Genomic DNA, 21,762 nt, shown 5'->3' with positions numbered 1-21,762 from the left:
TTCACCGACATAGAGCAATATGGTCCCTAAGGGGATAAACGTGTCTCTTCGGCATTGGTCATTTGCCAGCTGGTCTAATTAATATTCGATGTATAGGAGAGAGGGAGAGAAAGAGAGAGAGAGAGAGAGGGGGGAGGGATGCTGTGTGGGTGGTAGAGCGACACTCCCATGGGCGGCAGGGCCTGTCCGCCGCCCAGCTGCTCCGCTGACGACTCCAGTCCAGGTCCCAGTTCGGCCCGAACTGCCCGGCGCTGCTCGTTTCGGACGGCCGCGGGCCACTACCTACCGTCTCGGGTGGATGACCTCTCGGGGACGGCGGCGCAGCGGTACCGCTGATGCCGCCGCCGCCGCCGCCAGTGCGCCGGGCGGCCGACAGCGGCCGGCAGTGGTGGCGGCTCGGCGGTCGGCGTCGCCTCCAGGCACAGGTGGGTCACCGAACAACGGCAACTGGCTCCCGTTCGCTGATTTTCGTACATTAATTTCGAGGTGGCCGAAATTTTTCCGACTTGATTGTTTCTGGAGTTATAAACATGATGGTTGTGTACTTCCGTTTTACCTCTCGGAACAGAATAGTTGCTCGCCGCAGCTAAACCGACGATGACGAGTCTATATTATTGACAAACTTCTAAGGTTAGGTGGAAAGGATTCCTTTTGTAGTCTAGGGGCACTAGTTCCATGAACATGGGCCTTCAGACACTGAAACCTCTCTCGTAGACGGTGAGCTCGTCTGTTTTGTCCCGTTATTTTTGCCGTACGTGTCAACAGACAACATGCCTCGTAGCGTTCCGTTCCGTTCAATGTATCATGTCAGACATTGTTAAAACAGTCCCATTCAATCAAAAAAGAAATATTAGAAATAGCCCGGGTCTATCCTGACCTCCATCACTAAAGTGTTCCGATAAAAGGACGACTTTAGGTTATGTTTTCTTCGAATGAATCCGGCCGTACCGAATAACAGTCAACACGCTTGACCACGCCACATTGACTTCTAACAGTAACTAAACAGAGCAATGTGTGGATATAGGCACGCTTAGGTACTTTCCCGTCTAAACTCTAAACGGCTAGGAACAGACATCGCATGCTTCTACATATAATCTATTGTGCCGTAATGTGTTAGTTAGTGTTCTATACTAAATGATATACGTAATTTAAGCATGTTTGACGCTTATAATCGCCCATATTTCCGTGTTTTATGTTAGTTTTAACTGTTTCTTTCAGGTGACCTTTTTCGGCAATGGACTATCACATCACTTACGACGACAAGATTAAAATAAAGATGGCCGGTAAAATGATTCTGAACAAAATAATGGGATCGCGAAAGGTAAGCCAGCACTAAATCTTGCCTCTCCGTGAAGATGATTGACATCCACAGAAACATCGCGGTGCGTCGATTACGTAAATATCTATTGCCATTATAATTGCCATCCACCATCATGTCTAACGTAGCTGACCTCATCATCAAATCACCGGCCCGGGAGGTGTGGAACGGGGCACCGTGCTTTTGATAATCGAAAACCCCGAACATGTTTGCGATGTCACCGTAAAAGCACTACATAACACAGTGGTGAAAATCAATAAGCTGATGATTTCAGTGTTACGAATGCTTGCGGAACGAATGATTCCTGGCCCTTTGTTCTGGTGTTTCCCCCTTTATTCGGAACCGTTATGGTAAGTGGTAACTATGCTCTAAAAATTTGGATCTCCCTTTTCATGATTTTACACGCTTGTCGTTTTCACCGAGAACCAATCAATTGATTGACTGATCCAAGGGGTCTAAGCAGGCGTAGACCGCAGGGGTTTAGGTACGGTACCGCCGGCAGACCAGGGGCGCTGATCTGCTCCAGAACCAGCCCCGACACCCCTCCCCCTCCCGGCAGCGCCTGGTGATCGCTCTACTGCTCATCGTCATGTTCGTGGACTTCTGCATCCTGTCCTCGCCGCGTGCCGAGCCGGGGGTTCAGCGGCACCCCGCGGCGGCGGCCGCTCGCCGGCCGCCGGCGCGCGACACGGAGGAGGCGGCGGGACGGCAGCACCGCCGGCCCACCCGCTGGGCCAAGGAGCAGGAGCAGGAGCTGAGGAGGGAGCTGGAGGAGGACGGCGAGGACACGGGCGGCGAGCAGGAGGACGAGGATCAGCCACGGCCGGGGACCAGCTGGGACGCAGAGAGACAGGAGGAGAAAATGGACGTCGACGCGTGGGATAAACTCAACGAAGGTTAGTCGCGTCATGCAACTATTCGAGTGAAATTCAGATAGAGCATGGACTGCTCCCGTTCCATCTATATTTGGATATGGTATCATATAAGTCACAAGTGTTAAATCCGCTGTATGTGTCCGTGTGTGTAATGCAATGCTGCTTTTTCGGAATATCCTGATTGATTTACACCGTTTATTTCGAGATATTAGGAACATCTGTTCGTATATTTTTCGCTATGTCTCTTCCATTCATCCATTTCGTTCCGTGTCAAGAGTACCCACGGCAGGGGTGTTTTACCCCCACCGATGACCGCTCGCCCTGTGACCGCCGACAGTGAACGTGGACGGTGACGGCTCAGAGGTGCTGAAACTGAGCCCTGTGAGCGCCCAGAAGGCACGGCCGGCCGCCGCCGCGCCTATCGTACGCCTGGAGGTGGAGGCGGGCGAGGAAAACATCGACGTCAAGCTGAACGGGCAATCGGTGAGTGGGCGGCGCCCTCAATATACCCTGGGCACCGACAGACACCGTGGCCGCGATACGCGCCGGACCGTGTGGACTGAGCGCGCGTAATGATGGGTGGTAATGCCACAGAGAGTCACGCTCCGTGGTGAAGTGTATTTTAAATTTGCACCTCTAATGCCACCACGCTGCTCGATCCCCTGGGCCTAGAGCCTCTGATAGCGACGAAGATACTGACCGCAGATAAAGTGACAAATAACGAATTTGGCATTCTACGCAGGCGGTATGTCCTTCACCACTGACAACTGACGCAATGTGACTTTTTTCAGCTGATGGTGCCGGAAATCAACAACCGAACGCGTGGTCTGCACGCGCTGGTTCTCGAGCAGAACAGCCATGCCGTGATGGCGCGCCGTCGGTTCGACACGGTGCTCAAAAACGTGCACCGTGAAGTCATTCACTTCCTGGACGCCGTGCGACCCGGCCGCATCATCGTTCTGGCGACGAAGGTAAACTGAGCGTCACCCGGCGTGGGCTCGATTCCCAGCGTAGGCAAAAATTTTATCGTAATAAAAAAATTTTAATCAGCGTTTTGCCATTTTAGCACTGTTACTTGATTGTTTTCTGCGACAGATCTTACGTGTAAAAATTATTACTTGAATAATGGTGTGCTATTCAATGACTGTAAGTCATGCTAACCATTTAAAATTGCAACACACATTACAATTGTGGCAAATTTAGGCGAGTGTAATTCGTTTTTACGAATTTATCGGTCTTAATTGCACCTCTATTTTGATGTACGTATTTTACATTAATTATACATATGTTTAACGTATTTCTAATGCATTTCAGGATGATATGAGCTTCAACATGCATTCCGACCTACGATTCAAATTGACAGAACTTGGCTCGCAATTTATTCCCAACTTGGGCTTCCGAGACCAGTGGGCCATGGTTACCATAAAGGTAAGCGAGACATCGCATCTTATGGTTATTGAATAAACTATTTTTCTCAAGTCACTGTTCTTATTTTGTATACCTACTGATACCTAACGAGTTCACTTTGCTTATTGTTCGGTACAATTTATACTGCATTGTGCGCGTGCAATGCAGTATAAATGTAGGCATGCAGTGCATGCATGTATGTTTGTATTTTAACACCACAAGGCTACCAAATACGGCGTAGCGATTACGACTTTGATTGTGTGTTAGGGCATGTTCGAGAACGATGAACTCGTGCCTAAAAAGCACCTACACTCGGTTCTTATTTAGGAAATAAATGGGCCAAAAATTATTTCCATAACAAACATCACACCACCATAAGCTACATAGCATACCCATGTAGGTATAGTACGGAATGCAAACTCGGCGTAACTTTTTTCCGCCCCAGCTAACACTTTCTTATGCCATCACCAGGGCTCGGAGCAGACTCTGGGCGAGACGTTCAGCCCGGCTCCGGTGGACGGCGAGTACGGCGGCCCGCTGTTCCTACGCGTGGACCTGCGGCCCGGCTCACTGCCGGACACCCCACCCTGTGACTGGCCGGAGTCGGAGGAGAGCGGCCGGCGACACACGTTCTGCGACCACTTCGAGGGCTACCCGGGACTGTGTCGGTGTCTGCAGCCGCACCCCATCCTACCGGAGAGCTCGGACTCGGTAAGTGAGCGGGCACAGAGCAGAGGAAGCGGTCGCATTGTGATATGTAGACTACACATTTTGTAACATTACATCGATTTAACCCTATTCCTGGCGGGCTCCGCCGGGACAAGAAACTGGCGGGGGGGGGGCCGATTCGGCCCCCCCTTCAGATCTAAAAAACTACACATCGCAGCGACAAACGGCAAACGGCGTTTGATAGGTCGTTTAAAGATCTACAACTTTTACATAAAACATTTTCAGGTCAGGTCAATATTGAGGTCACCAGAGGTCATCAATGATAAAATGTTTTGGAATTAGTTACCTATATAACTTTTAAACTAAGAAACATAGAGACATCAAACCAATACATTTTTTGTTGCTCTCGCCGAGGCGATGCGAAATAAGTATGTGATGACCTTCACAGGTCAATTTGAAATTTGACCTGAGGTCAAGGTCAGGTCATTCATCAATGAGGTTGTGGGGTATGGTCATGCTGCATACCAAACGACGCGCCTTGACCAGGCGAGCAGTTTGGTACCACTTACAAGTCTTTAGCACCGTCATGTCGTGATTTATTCACAGAAAAACGATTTATGACGTCACATGACCTCAGATGACCTTTGCCGGTGCCCCTGTCAATTAGCGGCACCAGGATCATCACCGATGAGATAATCTTACATAATACTGAAATAATTGGGTGGTTTTGAATCGTTTACACGAAGCAGGAGGCGTTTCAATATTTTCCCATAGGCTTGCAATGTAAAGGTCACGAGTCTGGCCTGACCTCAGGTCACAGATATGAAAATTCTGAGATATACAAATTGCACATACTGGTACCCTAACTAAAGCCTGAAGAGAAGAAATTGATCGGTCAAAAACTCTAGCTCTGGCGTGATTGCAAACTTTTCTGAGGTAGGGTCACCAAACCGCCTCTGGTGACCTGACCTGAGGTCAGATCAACTCAAAATTTTCAGAAATGTTGCGTAAAAGCCTTTTAGTAAATGTCAGAAAATTTGAGCTTCCTAGCTCAAAGCGTTTGGGAGAAATAACCAAAAAACCTCAGGGGGGGCTCCTGAGGCCCCCCCCCGCCAGGGATAGGGTTAAGGGTTGTCACGACTCATGAGAGCTTGGCGTTGGGTTGTTTTAAAATTAACGGATGCGTCCAACGTCATCGTTGAAATTGAACTTACAAAGTGAAATTAATTTACGTCTAGCAGTGATTTTACGGCCTTCAGCATATGGTCCACGCATGTGTTCTTTGTTCAGTTCCTTCGCTGTTGCTCTGCCCTCCTCCCTCTGACGCTCACTCTGTCCTTAGCGCGTTGCTCTGCTCTCTCCTTCTGATACCCGCTCTGTCCTAGACGGAGGACGTGGACTCGATCTACGTGGCGGTAATGGCCACCCACCGGCCGTACTACCTGTACCGGGCGCTGCGCTCGCTGGCATTCGCACCGGGCGCCGTGTACAGCAACATTATCGTCTACCTGGAGAACAGCCTCAACCAGGAGCTGGAGGCGCTGGTCACACTCTTCGGCTTTAAGGTGCGCCAGGAGACGGAATGACTGTCCGATGTCCATGTAGAGAGGTTGTGCACTATCGTTTGTTTTGCTTCGTTATCAGTACCATTCAGCATTATTAGCGAATCTGTTTTTGTCAAATTACTTCTAACTCATCGCCGTTTTTACTACTTTTAGCCGATCTTCTGTCATTATGTATTTGTATCAAGTTTTTCCCTGCAATTCTGAGTTGAAAATTTGGTTAACGTATTTTCAGATCCGTTATATCGCCGCTAAGCCGAACAAAAACATCAAGGGTGTCATTGGCAACCGTGTCATGGACATATTCGACGATGTCTTCACAAACTTCATGGAGGCTGAATACGTGCTGTTCATCGAGGAAGATCTAGAATGCTCCCCGGACATATTTAGGTGAGGTCTTCTTCTCTTTAATGGATGATTTTTAGGCATGGAAACACGATTTTATCTGGTAGGCAGTTGCCCTTTTATGAGTTGTCTGGACCACACTTTTTTCCTCTCGGAAAGATATTTGAACCGTTTAGCTTGAGTACCTCAAAAGTACCTATATTCGGACATGTTTACTGTGCTAATTTAGCTAAATAATATAACACTTCAATTTGTTCTGACTCGTTCCGTGCGCCAGTGTTGTGCTGTAACTTGTGCAACCCCCCGCAGGTATTTCGGACAGACCCGCTCACTGCTCGTGGACGACCCGAGTCTGTTCAGCGTGTCCGCGCTGAACCGACAGTCGTACCGCAACACGTCTCACGTGGCGCACGTGGCCTATCGCGTGGACAGCCTGCCCTCGGCCGGCTTCCTCTTACACAGAAACGTGTACGAGACCGATATTAAACCCGTGTGGCCACAATATGCCTGGGTGAGTGAGTAAGAGGGCTAGCGAACCGCCTCTCTCTCTCTCTCTCTCTCTCTCTCTCTCTCTCTCTCTCTCTCTCTCTCTCTCTCTCTCTCTCTCTCTCTCTCTCTCTCTCTCTCGCTCTGTCTCTGCCGCATGTCGTATTAATCGTCTCACGGCTAGCTGAGTGGTCGTGTGCAATGTGCATCATCACCATGCCATTTTGCATGCATGCCGTTTCAAGGTCACGGATAATTTGCGTCAGGCGACTGTTCGGGGCACGATGTACACGGTCGCTCGCTCTTTGTAGCAAACGACCTTATCTTATCCACTACATAGCCATGCATAGATTTACGGTAAATATTGTCGATTGTTCATGCAATGCGATAGATGAAAAGGATGAATACATAGATGAATGGATAGATGAATCAATTTAAGGTGTTGTCCGAGAACATCAATAAACATCTGCTCTCAGAGCAGTTTGCATCGTGTGATAAACCCCACAACTACCGAGCTAACCTTTTCTATCCACCCCGTCACCGACAGACCAAGGACTGGACGACATTCCTGAACAGGGTGGTCAGGGGCGACCGTGAGGTGGTGGTACCCGACGTCAACCGCGTCTACCACATCGGGCTGGACTCGCAGTTCGTCAACACGGGCCTCTACGAGCAGATGTCCAAGAACCTGTCCGTCAACCCGGACCCCTCGGCGGCGCTGCAGGACGTCACTAGGTGGGGCGGCGCAGGCCGACGGGGGAGGCGGGAAGGGTCGGTATAGGGTTGGATCTGGTCTTCTATCAAGGGATACAGCGAGCTCGAAGATGTCAATACGCTCAAAGGGTTTACCGACCCTTGAAATTAAAACATTTTTGTTTTAGAGATCCGCTGTAATTATAACTTCGTCTGCATGTTGTACTGAGGCTCTCACACCGATTGCGTTCCAATGGATAAATGTTTGTTTCCTTTCAGGCTTCATAAGCTGAATTACGAAGAGGATTTGCTGGCGACTCTCGAGGCTGGCGTGGTTATTAGAGACTATGGAGACCTGTGCAGCGCAGGCAATATGACTGTGCAGTTCAGAAATCAGGTAAGGTATTCCTTGTATGTTGGTATACGCTGGTGTTTTTTTTCTAATATGCTTGAATGCTCATCAATTTGAAATTGTTTGCTGGGATGGTTTTGTAAGCCACCATGAAATATGGGCATTTTACCGGGTTTTAATTAAATGCATTTAAGAGCTGTGCAATGTGCAATAGATTCTGTAAACTGCATCTGATGAACGCCCAACTCACTTTCAGAATAAAACGGAGATTTTATATTTTAAAATGGATAAAGAAAGCGACATATCAACATGGTTCTACCTGGCAAAGGTAAGTTACTCGCTACAACGCTAAAGTCAAACCATAATCTTATAGCTTACGTCATAGAAAAGAGTGGCATTCGAATTAAGTCTTCGATGTAAATAAGATGTCATTGACAAGTCAAATAATTGATGCATGCAATGGTTTGTTCAGACATGTATGCGACCACCAATGTTATTTTCTACTAATGCCAGTCGCCGGTATCATTGTTTCTATGTAGTGTCCAATGATGTGTATTTATTGTGTGATGTCCCAATAAGTCATCGATTTGGTCAGCTGCTTCATCTCCTATCTCTACTCCTTGCTGAGTTTATTTTAACGAGTTTCTACCTGAGTTTATTTTAACGAGTGTATAATTTCAATCTGGCTACTGGCAGGATCCGTGCCATATTCACCTTTGGTGTTATCGTCTATCCCAGCAATGCAGTCTCCGTGTTTGCCCTCGTTCAAGTCTGCCGGATAGTGTTATCTTTCTACTGCCTGGTTGCAGTCTCCCGTCAGCCGCCAGCGCATTCTGCTCCTACGATGATACGCTATTTCTTTGTGTGTGCTGGTAGACTGTTCGGTTACTTTGCCATCCTTCTGTTGATAAATATCGGCACCTATCATTTGAGATCGAGATGTTACGTTTTTTTTTGTTATCTATTCAACCATGATAGGGTCGTTGCGTTGACTTTATGAATAACTAATAGACCAGTGGCGCAGCCAGGGGGGGGTCAGAGGGTCAGCTGACCCCCCCGAAATTTCTGTCAGGGGCCCGCTCGAGAGAGAGAGTGAGAGAGAGAGAGAGAGAGAGAGAGAGAGAGAGAGAGAGAGAGAGAGAGAGAGAGAGAGAGAGAAAGAGAGAGAGAGAGAGAGAGAGAGAGAGAGAGAGAGAGAGAGAGAGAGAGAGAGAGAGAGAGAGATGAGAGAGAGAGAGGTCCTAATCTAATCGGACGAGCCCGCTTCGAGAAATGCCCACTGCGACACCTCGGGTGAGGGGTCGGCCTGGGGCCCCAGGTGGACAGGGCCCGGGCCCCCCAGGAGAACGGGCCAGGCCCCCTGGGTGGATGGGACCCGGGCCCCCTGTAGATGGGTCCGGGCCCCCGGGTGGATAGGGCCCGGGCCCCCCGGCGGATGGGGCCCCGGTGGATGGATCCGAGCCACCGGGAGAACGGGCCCCGGGTGGACGGGGCCCGGACCCCCGGGTCCCGCGAGAACGGGTCCAGGCCCCTCGGGTGGATGGGGCCCGAGGCTCCGGGAGAGCGGGCCCGGGCCCCCTGGGTGGAGGGGGCCCGGGCCCCCGGCTGGATGGGGCCCGGGCCCCCGGGAGAACGGCCCTGAGCCCCGGGTGGACGGGACCGGACCCCCGGTTGGATGGGTCCCGGGCCCCGGGAGAACGGGCCCGGGCCCCCTGGGTGGATAGGGCACGGGCCCCTGGGTGGATAGGGCACAGGCCCCCGGGTGGATGGGGCCCGGGCCCCGGGAGAACGGGCCCGGGCCCCTTAGGTGGATGGGGCACGGCCCCCCGGGTAGATGGGGCCAGGGCCCCCCGATGGATGGGTCCGGGCCCCCGGGAGTACGGACCCCAGGCCCCGGGTGGACGGGGCCCGGGCCCCCGGCTGGATGGGGCCCGGGCCCCCTGGTGGGCGGGCCCCGGAGCCCCGGGTGGACGAGGCCCGGAGCCCAGGTGAACGTGGCCCGGGCCCCCGTATGGATAGGGCTTGGTCCCCCATGTGGATAGGGCCCGAGCCCCCGGGTGAATGGGGCCCGCTAGGGTGACCCGCTTGCTTCGCAACGCGAATAAGGGGTATTTTCGATCGGTGGGCGTTTGGTTGGTCTTGTGTCTGTGGGTTATGTATCCATTACGGTCGATTGCCTTTTGACGGCTAAGCATTTTGGTTTTGGGAAAAAATATCCATCGCATCGAGGTGCTCGTGTCTGATAATAACCATGCGTTCTACTATAGAACATGCCAAGTGTATTTCATGACATAGGTTGGCGTAGGTTATTGAAGAGTGAAAGCCATCGATGAATTACTATGTAGAGGTTTGAAACATTTATATTCTTAAGAATATTGTTGCTCGTCATGCAAAAGCGATGATTGGACCTTGGTCACAATTGAATGCTCTTCCAATCTATGCCCATTTCAATTGTCAAACATACCAGGTTATGTAGCAAAACCCCTGTAATTAAGTAAGTCATAAGCAAATGCTATTTTCTCCAGCAATTTGTTCCACCTTGTTTTTGATCAATTAGCTTTTCACAATTTTCCCATGAGAGGCGGTAGGTACATTTCTCTTGCCAACAAGCGTTGTTTGAACCCGCTCCGTCTGACAGTCACCCAAAAATAGCATTAAGTCCAAAATCCGTCCAAAACGTCAATTTTTCAAGCATAAGTGCCCTCACGGGTGCACGTGGCGCGTGCCATCCCTGCACCGCACACCATTCGATAGCCCGTTCGATTCTCATGCACGATACTGTGTTCCTCGTGCCGATCGGACCCACGGTTACCGAGATACTGCACGGGGACTGGACCCGTGTCGGGCAAGTTGAGCCATTGTCGCCCATTTTTGCAAGCCGATTTATGCATGTAAAGTCTATGACGCGAATTTGCACTTTTTGAGCACGCGCCATGTGCTCACCACCGGCCCGATCGAGCTGTGACTCTTCACAGGCACGTTACCCATCCTTGTTCTATAAGTTGCGCGAATTTCAGCGCACTATGGAAGTTACGTCGCGATCAGCCGCTTTTTTACGCGAGTTCTTCGCGAAAAAAACCTTAGGGGGTTGCATCAACCCCTCCCCTCTGTGCCGGCGAAACTTCTTACGAGCGAATTCACGTAATGAAGAAGAATAAAAGCACAATCTACTACAGCAGCCAATAGATGACTTAGGACAGGCACATGGGACTACTTTTAAATCTTGTGCGACAGAAGCAGGCAACAGTTCCGATTGCATATAATATGCTATGCATATTGGGGAATTGGGGCTCATATCGGACTCGAAAGATACGAAGTCATACGTCATAGTAACATATTTCTGTCGTGGTCAATTTGCGTAAAAAGTGAAGACCGGGTGATTACCGAGCTACTGTTCTATGCAAATTTTCTGATTCAAACTCGCTCAGGGTTATCGTGCAGGTAAAGGGGGCCCGCCCAGCAGAATGCGTATGAAATATGGAGAGATTCTGAAAAATGGGTGGGGGCCCGCACACTAGGGGGCCCGCTTTGGAAGCGATGACCCCCCCGAAACGAAATCCTGGCTGCGCCACTGTAATAGACGCTCTTGTCTTCGGTCTTTGTGGACCTGAAAGTCGTTATAATTATAATACCATAAAATCCCTCTTCATTATGCAATATAGTATATACTACATAGACGCCGTTCGCCCGGCAGACCCGTCTCACTCTTCGTCATTGACCTGTCTCCGTTTTCACACGCAGTGCTGGGGTCTGTGGCCCTACTCCACCACCGGACACCACGGCGGTCTCTGGCGGTTCTGGCTGGAGAATAAGAAGGGCTTCCTCTTCCACATGGTCTTCATCGGCGTCCCCTTCTCCCGATACTCGTAAGATACTTTGCTACTGGGTTAGATGGTAATGAGAAAATGTTTGAGCTTGAGCCTCCGATTGAAAACAACAATCTGGTCTTTCTTGCCGGTCTTCCAATGTTGAGCCATTCATTTTCAACGTTTACTGCGCGATTTATTCCAGTTAAGTTGTGTTGAAAATTTAGTTTCATGGTACTCCATGCATCAATGCCAGTTATCAGCCAGTGTGACCACCAGGTGACCGTTTTCGTCGTGTTGCAGGTCCCACAAGCCGGCCGACGTGGAGCCGTTCCGCGCCTCCGCGGCCGACATGGCGTCAGTCGGCGGCCCGCTACCCTCCGACCCCGCCGGTTCGGACTCCTCCGTCAGTACAGCGGCGGGCTCAGCCGGGGCCGCCGCCGGGAGCGCCCCGCTGCGCGCCGTGGGCCGACCTCCGAGCGGCGAGAGCTCCTCCCGGGGTCCTCCAGAGGCCGCAGCGCCAGCAGTGGGCGCGGCGCCGCCCCGGGCCCCGTCCCCCGCCAGCCCCAGCTCCAGCCCCAGCTCCAGCTCCAGCACCAGCGCAGCGGCGCCGGTCCGCCAGGCCAGCAGCCGAGCCAGCTCTCCGCGGCCCCCAGCCCCGGCGGCGGCCCCGGACTCGGACCAGGCGGTCCCCGCGCCGGTCCCGGCGGTCCCCGCACCGGTCCCGTCCAGACCCCGGCCCGCCGGGAGGCCCGGCAGGCCGGTCAATGTTAGGAATCGTGTGGAGGTGTAGGGCCGTCCGTGAAGAATCTGTGGTATTGCAGGGGTGGTAGGGGAGGGTGGGTCCGGGGATCACTCAGTAATACACAATGGCAGGACGGGACACGGATTTTAATGTGACGAAATGTGACGGAAATATTACGGGCGTGACTGGCCAGGCACGTTGCTAAATGAATCAGGATTAGTTCTGGGTCTAGCTGATAATGTGAGAGTTGTGACCGTGATGTGTGTATGTTACCATGTCACCAGCGTATTGAGTTACCGTCACACGAACAAATCGGAAAGTGAAGGCGGCTGCCCCAGTTTAACCTAAGTTGTTGATGCTCGTGGACATCTTATGCAATTCATCTTACGCTATATCCTAGGCATCTGCAAATGCTTCGATGTTCCAGGATTAGTGAGAAGCTCATGAAGCTGCTCTTTCTTCTCCGTCTGAATGCAAAAGTGCGTTGGTTACGGATATAATCATAGGTACCATGTGTCATTTCATTTTGACCAGATTTCAATGCAAGTGCCGCGACAGTCGTGAATGTGATGCCGCGCGTACGGGCAGTATGAAGATGACAAGAGTCCGAAAATACATAGATAACATGATCTGATCAGCGCTGATTATTTGTACAGTTGTGCAATACATGTCAGTGAAAGAAAATGACCCTGTTTGCAACTAAACCCAGTAACGATTCCGGAATCGGAACCTAAGAAAACTGTGGAAGTAGACACATTTGATGCGTGAAAATCACCCGTGTAAGTGTTCTACGCATTATCCCGGAGAGGAAAGGACGGATTTCTTTTGGGTTATAAGCATTATCCAAACTAAAGAGAGTTTTCGTTTATACGAATTCTGGCTCTCAGACATATTTCATTAGAAAAATACTTGAAAACGTTCTGCATGCACCCTGCAAACGAAAAATGGCCAGTGTAATTTACAACGACCTAGACTATAAGCTACGAATGCGTCCGTATTTTCCACATTCACTTCAAATGCCTAACACCATGCCAACAACACAGATTCACCTTATTTTGTAACATAGCACCAAAAGACCACGGAGTCTACTCCCTCCTAACAACCTACTGCAACCCATGCAACGCAGCCGGGCGGGCGGCCGGCCAACCGCGGACATGCACTCGGGCATGCATTCGGCTGGACTCCGTTCTCCTCTACTCGGCGCCGACTAGCCCCAGGCTCTCATCCACCGCGGCGGGCCGGGCCAGCACGGATGGGTCACTGACCCTGAACTCCGGCCGACCGGGAGAGCGGCGGCAGAGGCAGTAGAAGTAGCGACGCGAGACGACGGCGGGCGGACGGGCGCGGAGGCGCATACGGTGAACGGTGCGACCGTGACCGGTCCAGGACGGTGACATGTTGTCAGCGCTGCTCAGACAGGAGGTGAAGGTGACAGAGAAGAGGACAGAGCAGGCCAGGTGAGGGAAGGGGGAGCTGGGACTTCGACGGAGAGAGGGTTGGTATTGCGACGGTTTGGACGCGATCGGTGTGTTATACATATATCTCAATGGAATAGTGAGAAAGTGATTTTACGATATTAGTGCCCGCACAACTGAAATTGTACAACCACTAAAAAGGTACAGCTCATGAAGACCCAAGTACCAGGTGTAATAGTTCGCCTACCTATCTTTCTGCCGATGGAATCAGATGGCGATTCTGAACATTAAGCACATCTCTGGTCAGTAAATAGGTACATTACTAGGGTGCCCGCCTGCTCCGCAACGCGAAAAGGGGTATTTTCTTTCGGTGGGTGTATTTATATTTGGGGACATCTCTTGGCGAGTATTGTGTACGACGGTGGATAAAACTAAACAGAGTTTATCCACCGTCAGATGAAATCAATGCATTGTATGGTTGAAAAAAGTACATAGTTGCACATCAACATCATCCACCGGCACCTTCTTCAGAGCTGCACGATCAAAATCTTGCTTTCACATGATTATATGTGACTACATTCGTACCGTACATACGTCCACTGTCGTACGTTTATGAGACGCACGCTCATATTCGTACGTATGGACCTACTTCGTTCACACTTCACAGTCGCCCCTTCTGACCCGTATCGTTCTAAGTCGCCCGTTCAGAGCCGCACTTTTTTGTCACCCGTTCGTTTTCAGGCAGCCAGAGGGCGGCGGCCGTCTGTACTGCATATAGTCAGAATCCCACTATTCGTTTTCAGGCAACCGGAGGGCGGCGGTCGACTGTACGCCGTCGTCTGGTGGCTGAGCCTCGTCTCACTGGTGATCGTCACCAGCCTGCTCCGCTACTACCAGATCGGAGACCCGCCAGCCGTCACGTATGTACCCGGAACGGACAGGAGGGACCGCGGTGGCGCTTAGAGCCGAGATAACTGCTCAAATGTAACTGTGCCCTATAACCTAAATTTGGCCCTTTTATCTTAAATGAAATGACACCCATATGATTGACTCCCGCTGTTGATTTCTCAGATGGGACGAGTACCATTTCTTGAGGTTCTCTCAGCATTACTTGAATGGGACGTACTTTCAAGATGTGCATCCTCCGCTGGGAAAGGTAATGTGACTGAAACATAGGACAGATATTGAGTTGTATGGAATGGATATTATAACAAAGTCCTTCTCACTTTCGTTCGGTATTCCTATCGTCAGAATGATAGAATGATAATAGAATGATATCGTTAGACTCTGAGTCAACTGCACAATATAGATATGACATGCGAGGTTTGCGAGAAAAGGGAGGTGTGCAATTTTATTCCAAGAACGATATCACGATACTGTCTGATGCCCCCCCCCCCCCTTTACAGATGATAATTGGCGGCATCGGGTACCTGGCCGGCCAGAATCGAACCCAACTGGTCAACGTCAAACATGTCTACCAGTATCCGTACGACCAGTGGTACATCTTCATGAGAATGGTAAGCTAATATCTGCCTCGAATAGAAGATAACATCATATGAGTAGGAATCGGTAAAGATATAGGAGTAATTGTGTTAGCCTCTCAATATAAAACAACACGGTACACCGTATAAAATCGACATTCAACTTCTTTCTAGCTGCAACCCCCTGTGGTATGCCCGTTGCAACTTGCACAGACGGAAAACCGGCAACATTAACTGAAGATGGAATCGACTCAGGGTGACTGACGCCACCTGCGGACATTTCCTGAGATGCCGTTATAGGTGATTGTGACGCAAACTGCTGAGTGATGATGTTCACTGAAGACACCATTGACTGACGAGGGCAGATGTTGACTGAGGATCTCATTGACTGACGGTGACTGACCCGAACTGTCGATGTTTTCTGATGATACAATTGACTGAAGGTGACTGACCCGTAATGCCGATGTTGCCTGAAGATGTCATTGACTGAAGGCGACTGTGCCGCGTGTTGCCGACAGGGTGTGGCGACATTCGGCATTTTGCAGGTGATCACCTCGTTCCTGACCGTCTGGGAGATCAGCAGGTCTCTGTCAGCAGCCTTCATGACGGCCGTTCTCATCGTCTGTGGTTAGTATATGTATGTGCTGTGGTTCATTGTCTCTGGTTCGTCCTCAACCACAAAGTCAGTGGCTTACCAGTTGTGGTCAGAACAAACGCTTTAGCGCGCATGGTTAAGTCATGGTAACAGGATGGCTGTAAAATGGAACAGCTGTTTGGTTGATAGTTTCAGAACGGAATATTGAAAGCTACGAATAGCTTTCATCTGATTAGGTTCACTTACCATTGGGATAGGCTTGACATAACGTTAAATGTTGTCCATTGCTACTACACGTATGAGCAGCTGCACATTTAATGCATAGGCATAACGAATACGCATCTTCGCAGATCCGGCAGCCCATGCCTTGAATCGACTGGTCATCCTGGACCCGATTCTGCTCTGGTTCATTCTGTTATCGACCTTCTGCGGCGTCAAATTCGCCTCACAACGACACAAGTAAGTAACATCTCGTGATTTCGTTTGTCTTCGACTTTCAGGGAATATTTGGATCGATTAATCCCATATAAATAAGAGATTTTTGGCTTCTGTGAGACATTTCTGCTTTTCACTTAGATGTATGGTCATCTAAGGGGTAAGTTTTGGGATGGAAGCATCTGGGATGGAAGTTTTGGGCCCTGCTGACTGTTTTGTTTACTTCCGTAACGACCTCCACCATCCCTCGCCGGCAGTCCGTTCGGGCTGCGCTGGTGGCTGTGGATGACGGCCACCGGCGTCGCCCTGGGTCTCACCATGGCCGTCAAGTACGTGGGCGCGTTTGTCGTGGCCCTGATCGGAGTGCAGGCCGTGTATGACCTCTGGGAGCAGTACTGCGACCTCACCGCCAGCCTGGTGAGGCAGCCGCCGTTATCGTAGGATCTGGGAGGCGCAATGAATGAATGAAAGAATGAATGAATGAAGCCACGAACAAAAGGACGAACGAAAGAACGAACAAAAATGAATGAATGAACGAATGAATGAATGAAATAATGTTATTTTCTGCCGTTGGGTTGCGACCTTTTAGTCATTTACGCTACGCATACGTTTTGTTGGCTCGAACATGCGATAATTCACGGCAAATGAAATTTTTGTGAAAAATGTTTGTGCTAGTAAATGATCTTTTCTTAGACGTCGCCACTCGTTAAATCATCTTTCACCAGACTGTCGGGCGCACCTTGACTCCTGACTCCTGGATTTGTTTCAGTGGAACTTGGTGAAGCACGTACTGGCGCGCTGCGTGGGCCTGATTCTGGTGCCGCTCCTGCTGTACCTGGCCACGTTCGCCCTCCATCTACAGATACTAGACGAAGGGTCGACGTAAGTCAGTGTCGAAAACACGAAAAATACATAGCCTATATAATCGTACATAGCCTTATCATAGCCTATGAAAATCTTCAATAATCGAAAACAATAGAAATGTACTCTTATCAATTTCAAAACATTTTCTGAGAGCTGAGAGCCGTATCTATGTGGAAAGTAATTCAGCATATAGTGTACATTACATAGCGTTACCGTAAACATGCATGCATGTAATTGCCACGTACATGAAGTTAGTATCCCCATACAATATAAATGCCGTTTGTTTTACAGAATGCCTGGGATTGGCCTGGGCTCGGCCCAGTTTCGTCTGTCGTTCCCTGATAACGTGATCGGCCAGCGGACTCCCCCGGTGGTCATGTACGGGGCACAGGTCACCATACTGAGTACAGTACCGGCCATCGGGTACCTGACCACCTCGTACGACCTCTACCCGCCCGAGTTCACCGCGGAGCATCAGATACTCTCGTTCGATATGAACATGGACGAACTGAACGCATGGTGAGTGGTGAACTGCAACACACATAGAACTCTGTACCTATACATACAAAATGTAGTTGCCTGCAGGATTACGGTTTCAGAATTCGGAATATGGATAAAGAAAGTGTTGTTACAAACGAAGCCGTAATATAAAATTCAGAATGAGAATGAAATGTCTATCATACATCCGTTGTTGACAACACTGGTGATAGCTTAGGCTGACGCTTCAACAAATGTGATAAGATCCACGCTCTTCAATCCCAGATCACAACGTCATAAAGCAATACTCTCATCATGCCAATATTGTATTGAAACGCTACGTCAAAACACACAAACGATTATGAATGACATTATTGGGCTTATCATCAACCATAGATAACAGTAGAACAGTAGGATTGCTCAACTTATAATGACACACACATGACACCTGATCATGACCATTACATCCGCCCTTTATCTGTCAGGGCATTCAAGCACGCCGATGACGAAGACATTGTCGACCTGCGCTCTCCTGACTACGTGCCGGAACCGGTGATGCACGGCGATCTGGTGCGTCTGTTGAACGTCTTCACGGAGCGGCATCTTCAGACCCATCGGCTACCGGCCGCCATCACCAAACACATGTACATGGCCTGTGGCTACGGCGAGGTAAGAGAGGAGAGGGAGAGAGAGGGGGACGGATGGAGGGAGGGAGAGAGAGAGAGAGAGAGAGAGAGAGAGAGAGAGAGAGAGAGAGAGAGAGAGAGAGAGAGAGAGAGAGAGAGAGAGAGAGAGAGAGAGAGAGAGAGAAAGAAAGAAAGAAAGGGACAGAGAGAAAGGGACAGGGAGAGGGAAAAGGAAAGTGAGAGGGAGAAAGAGAGGGAGCGAGAGAGAAACAAAGACAGCGACAGAAACAAAAAGAAAGACACAAAGACAGTGACAAAGAGAGACAGACAGGCATAGAGAAAAGGGAAGAGCAGCGAGTGTGCAGTTCGCTCCATTGTTGACTTTGTGGGGGGGGGGGAGAGAGAGCATTTATTCACACTAGAACAACATAAAATTCATAAATAGCATAAGCAATTGGCGCAAAAGTGCTATGCACTTAAATCTATGGCGCCGGGGGTGGAAGAAGTGTTTTATTTGTGTAGAATCCGGAGCACGTTTATACAGTTATATGTAGCGCCATGCACCTGTGCCCAGATCGGCGAGTTTCCCGAGGGCGGCGTGTGGCGGGTGCTGGTGGACGACCCCTCTGCCGAGCCGGGCGTCACGCCTCTCTCGGCCATCCACCCCGGGTTCCGGCTGATCAGTAACCGAACAGGCTGTGCGCTGCGGCCCGGCATCAGCAAGTACCCCGAATGGTCAGTGCAGGGCGAGGGCGACCACAGATGAACCGAGGGACCTGTGGTTCTAGGTGGTAGGTGTTGCGACGTCGCATAGGTATGTGATTTATTTGGAAAATACCACCGTGGTGTTTGTGGCCTTATCTGAATGTCCATAGTTTTCAATACACCTGTAATTGTTCCGATTTTGCTGATTGATTTATCTTTTGCCCATTGCGTTGTATTTTGCTCTATGTGTGGATAGTTGTATCATGATTGTGTGCTATCGCATTGCGACGCCTCTTACCAAGCGTGCCCATGTGTGCTTATGCAAATGCTGCCTCGTGTCAATTCGTCATTTCTGCGACTAGAGAACCGGTATGTATGTACATATGTTTGTGCGTCTCGCTGAGATAATGCGTGATGCTGTTACAGGGGATATCACGCATGGGAGGCGGCTTGCGACCCGAAAGGATTAAATCTCAATGATCCCAGCCAGGTGTTTCAGATCGACGAGAACGTCAATCCCAGGAGTAAGTAGAATGGGAGATGGCTGGTGATCATTGTTGCTGATAAAAATTCGTCATGTTCCCATCAATTGAGAAAGACAATACAATACCATTACAGAACGACCATCCACTTGCACTGTCTTTGGGAAAAATGAATGTTATTCCTCCATTACGCACTGCTTGCCGCTTGGTTTCGTTATAACAACAATTGAACATATAACTTTAAAAAGTGCCATTTTCATGAATAAGCTCAGCGTCCCTGGCCAGTGACCGCCGTTTCCTTCGTATTTCAGTTCCGGCAGAGAATCTAAAGGAGCGCTTCCAGCTATCAACCATCCAGAGGATAATCGAGATGCACCGGGTAATGTTCGCGTCCAACCAGCGTCTGACGTTCTACGAGTTTGAGGGCGAGGAGGGCATCCAGAAGCACCTGAGCAGCCGGCCGTGGATGTGGCCGGTGCTGTACCGCGGCTGTCCGGGCCACGCGTCCGACATGCACTCGCTCTACTTTGTAGGCAGTCCGCAGGTGTACTTCCTGAACCTGGCAGTGCTCGCTCTGCTGCCCGTGCTGGCTGTCAGCTACGCCTACCGCCGCGCCCGGCAGACCACGCAAACAGGTGAGAGACGTGCCGTGAACTGTAGTGAATTTCGATAAAATTAATTGCCGATATAGATTACCGGTAATGGAGTCTTGAGTACCCCTCTGATGTAAGCTGTGGACTGTAGATGAGCTTCATGCAATCTACGACTCAACGTCTATTCGAAATGCGAAAGCATCTGCGACGATAGCTTGTACTTCAACAAAATGTTTGGTAAATACTCTTACATACACAGTACCAGTACCTAACCCCACGCCTCAATGACAATTTTCCTGTCTGGCGCCCTTTCAGAGCCCTCCCGGCTGGTGGAGGGAGTGGTGTTCCTGGCCACCGGCTGGGCGCTGCACTACCTGCCCTTCTGGGCCATGGGACGCATCCTCTACTTCCACCACTACCTACCGGCTTTCTTCTTCAGCACGATGATCACAGGTGGGTCGGGATGCAGAGGGATGTCTGTGGAAGGTAGGTACAAGGCATTGCTGTATGACGTCGGTAGGCAGGTAGCCTGCTGCGCTCCCAGTGTATAACATGGCGTAAACTTTGCATTATTCACTTAGTGCAGGAAGTGTAAATTTGACATTTGTGTATGTAACAATATAAAATTAGGACGACAAACAACTACAGACGCTGCATTCACTCATTCGCAGTTCGCATTTAGCGTGACACATGTTTATTATATTTCTGTCGCCAGATGGCGTAGACCAGCGTAGACAGAACGCCTGAAGTTATGCTGTACCGCAGGGCACTGCACTACGGTAGCAGCGCACACTATACGTTTCAGTTCCTGCCACAAGATGGCAGGAGCTGTATGACGCCTGAATCTATGCTGTACCGCATTACTTCGCGGGGTCTGGCTGAGATCATATATGAAAATCACACAAGCTTTTCCCAGCTACGCAAGGTGGGTTCTGAGGAGCTTGCACCCGGTAACAACCCTGCCCGATTTTTCCGTCAGGGCTGCTGACGGACGCTGCCATTGGTCGTCTGGAGGGCTTCCTCAGACCCGGGCTGCGGGCCTTCGTTCGGCCCACCGTTGTAGCAGCCTTCACAGCGTTCTACGTCAACAGGTGAGTGAAAACGTGTGCAGGTAAACCTATGTGACAGGGACCCTGCACAAATGATAGTTTCTTATTTCAGGGAACTGCCAGCGCCAGATGACAGCTATATATCTGTTCAATAACATTGCTGTATATATCCATGCGGGCGCATCATTCATCAGACTGAACCGCCAACACCTGCAATTTCAAGTGCATACTCATCACTAAATGTCTCGCAGTCTCACTCCCTCCCCCTCTCTCAATTCAGCTTCATCACCAACTGGGCTCTGGCGCTCAAACCTCCGTCTCACTACCCTACCCCTCTCTCCACTCAGCTTCATCACCAACTGGGCTCTGGCGTTCGGACTCGTGACTGTAGATGACGAGGCGCACCCGGAGACAATCAAGGACCACTTCTACTTCGACTCCTGGCTACTGTAGCTGAAAGGGACCTACACCGCTTTTATCTCCATTCCGGCGGCAGAGTTTCAAGTCCGCAGTGGAGGATGTACAGAAAGCCCGGCGAGCGGGGAAAGGAACGTTATTCCGTCATCAGATCGATCTTTCAAGATGAATTGAGTTGTTTGTTATTGTTGTTACAGCTGTGGGCGGTGATCGGCTGAGTTTTTTTTATATATAGTACTCATTGTCCGGAATCGAACGGCTAAGAATAAACAAGAGTCTGATATCCACTGAGTTTTGCCCCGGGTCCCAACACTTGAACAAGCACATTCGCGTCAACAATGTGGTACCTAACGGATAACTGGGAA

The 21,762-nt window shown here is 50.2% G+C and overlaps 2 protein-coding genes across 2 annotated transcripts; both read left to right on the top strand.

Annotated features, from left to right (window-relative positions):
* The first annotated feature begins 323 nt into the window (after positions 1-323).
* Positions 324-12,885, top strand: LOC122383444 (protein O-linked-mannose beta-1,2-N-acetylglucosaminyltransferase 1-like). Its single transcript, XM_043369880.1, has 15 exons — positions 324-425; positions 1,219-1,321; positions 1,878-2,214; positions 2,531-2,676; positions 2,985-3,164; positions 3,508-3,621; positions 4,072-4,311; positions 5,655-5,834; positions 6,067-6,221; positions 6,486-6,687; positions 7,210-7,397; positions 7,635-7,752; positions 7,964-8,035; positions 11,449-11,573; positions 11,817-12,885. The coding sequence occupies exons 2-15, from the start codon at positions 1,235-1,237 to the stop codon at positions 12,304-12,306; spliced, it is 2,634 nt and encodes an 877-aa protein (XP_043225815.1). The 5' UTR covers positions 324-425; positions 1,219-1,234; the 3' UTR covers positions 12,307-12,885.
* A 669-nt stretch (positions 12,886-13,554) lies between these two features.
* LOC122383412 (protein O-mannosyl-transferase 2-like) lies at positions 13,555-21,680 on the top strand. The gene is made up of 16 exons (XM_043369774.1): positions 13,555-13,715; positions 14,477-14,593; positions 14,745-14,829; positions 15,080-15,190; positions 15,673-15,781; positions 16,100-16,208; positions 16,442-16,601; positions 16,954-17,066; positions 17,340-17,567; positions 18,011-18,194; positions 18,726-18,886; positions 19,283-19,380; positions 19,650-19,973; positions 20,247-20,384; positions 20,911-21,022; positions 21,328-21,680. Exons 1-16 carry the CDS (start codon positions 13,654-13,656, stop codon positions 21,431-21,433), a joined length of 2,217 nt encoding a protein of 738 aa, XP_043225709.1. The 5' UTR covers positions 13,555-13,653; the 3' UTR covers positions 21,434-21,680.
* The last annotated feature ends 82 nt before the right edge of the window (positions 21,681-21,762 follow it).

The sequence above is a fragment of the Amphibalanus amphitrite genome, unplaced genomic scaffold (assembly GCF_019059575.1).
Source record: "Amphibalanus amphitrite isolate SeventyFive unplaced genomic scaffold, NRLGWU_Aamphi_draft 000163F_arrow, whole genome shotgun sequence".
Taxonomy (NCBI): Eukaryota; Metazoa; Arthropoda; class Thecostraca; order Balanomorpha; family Balanidae; genus Amphibalanus; species Amphibalanus amphitrite.
The sequence above is the reverse complement of the archived record's forward strand: the minus strand, read 5'-3'. Positions and strand labels throughout refer to the sequence as shown.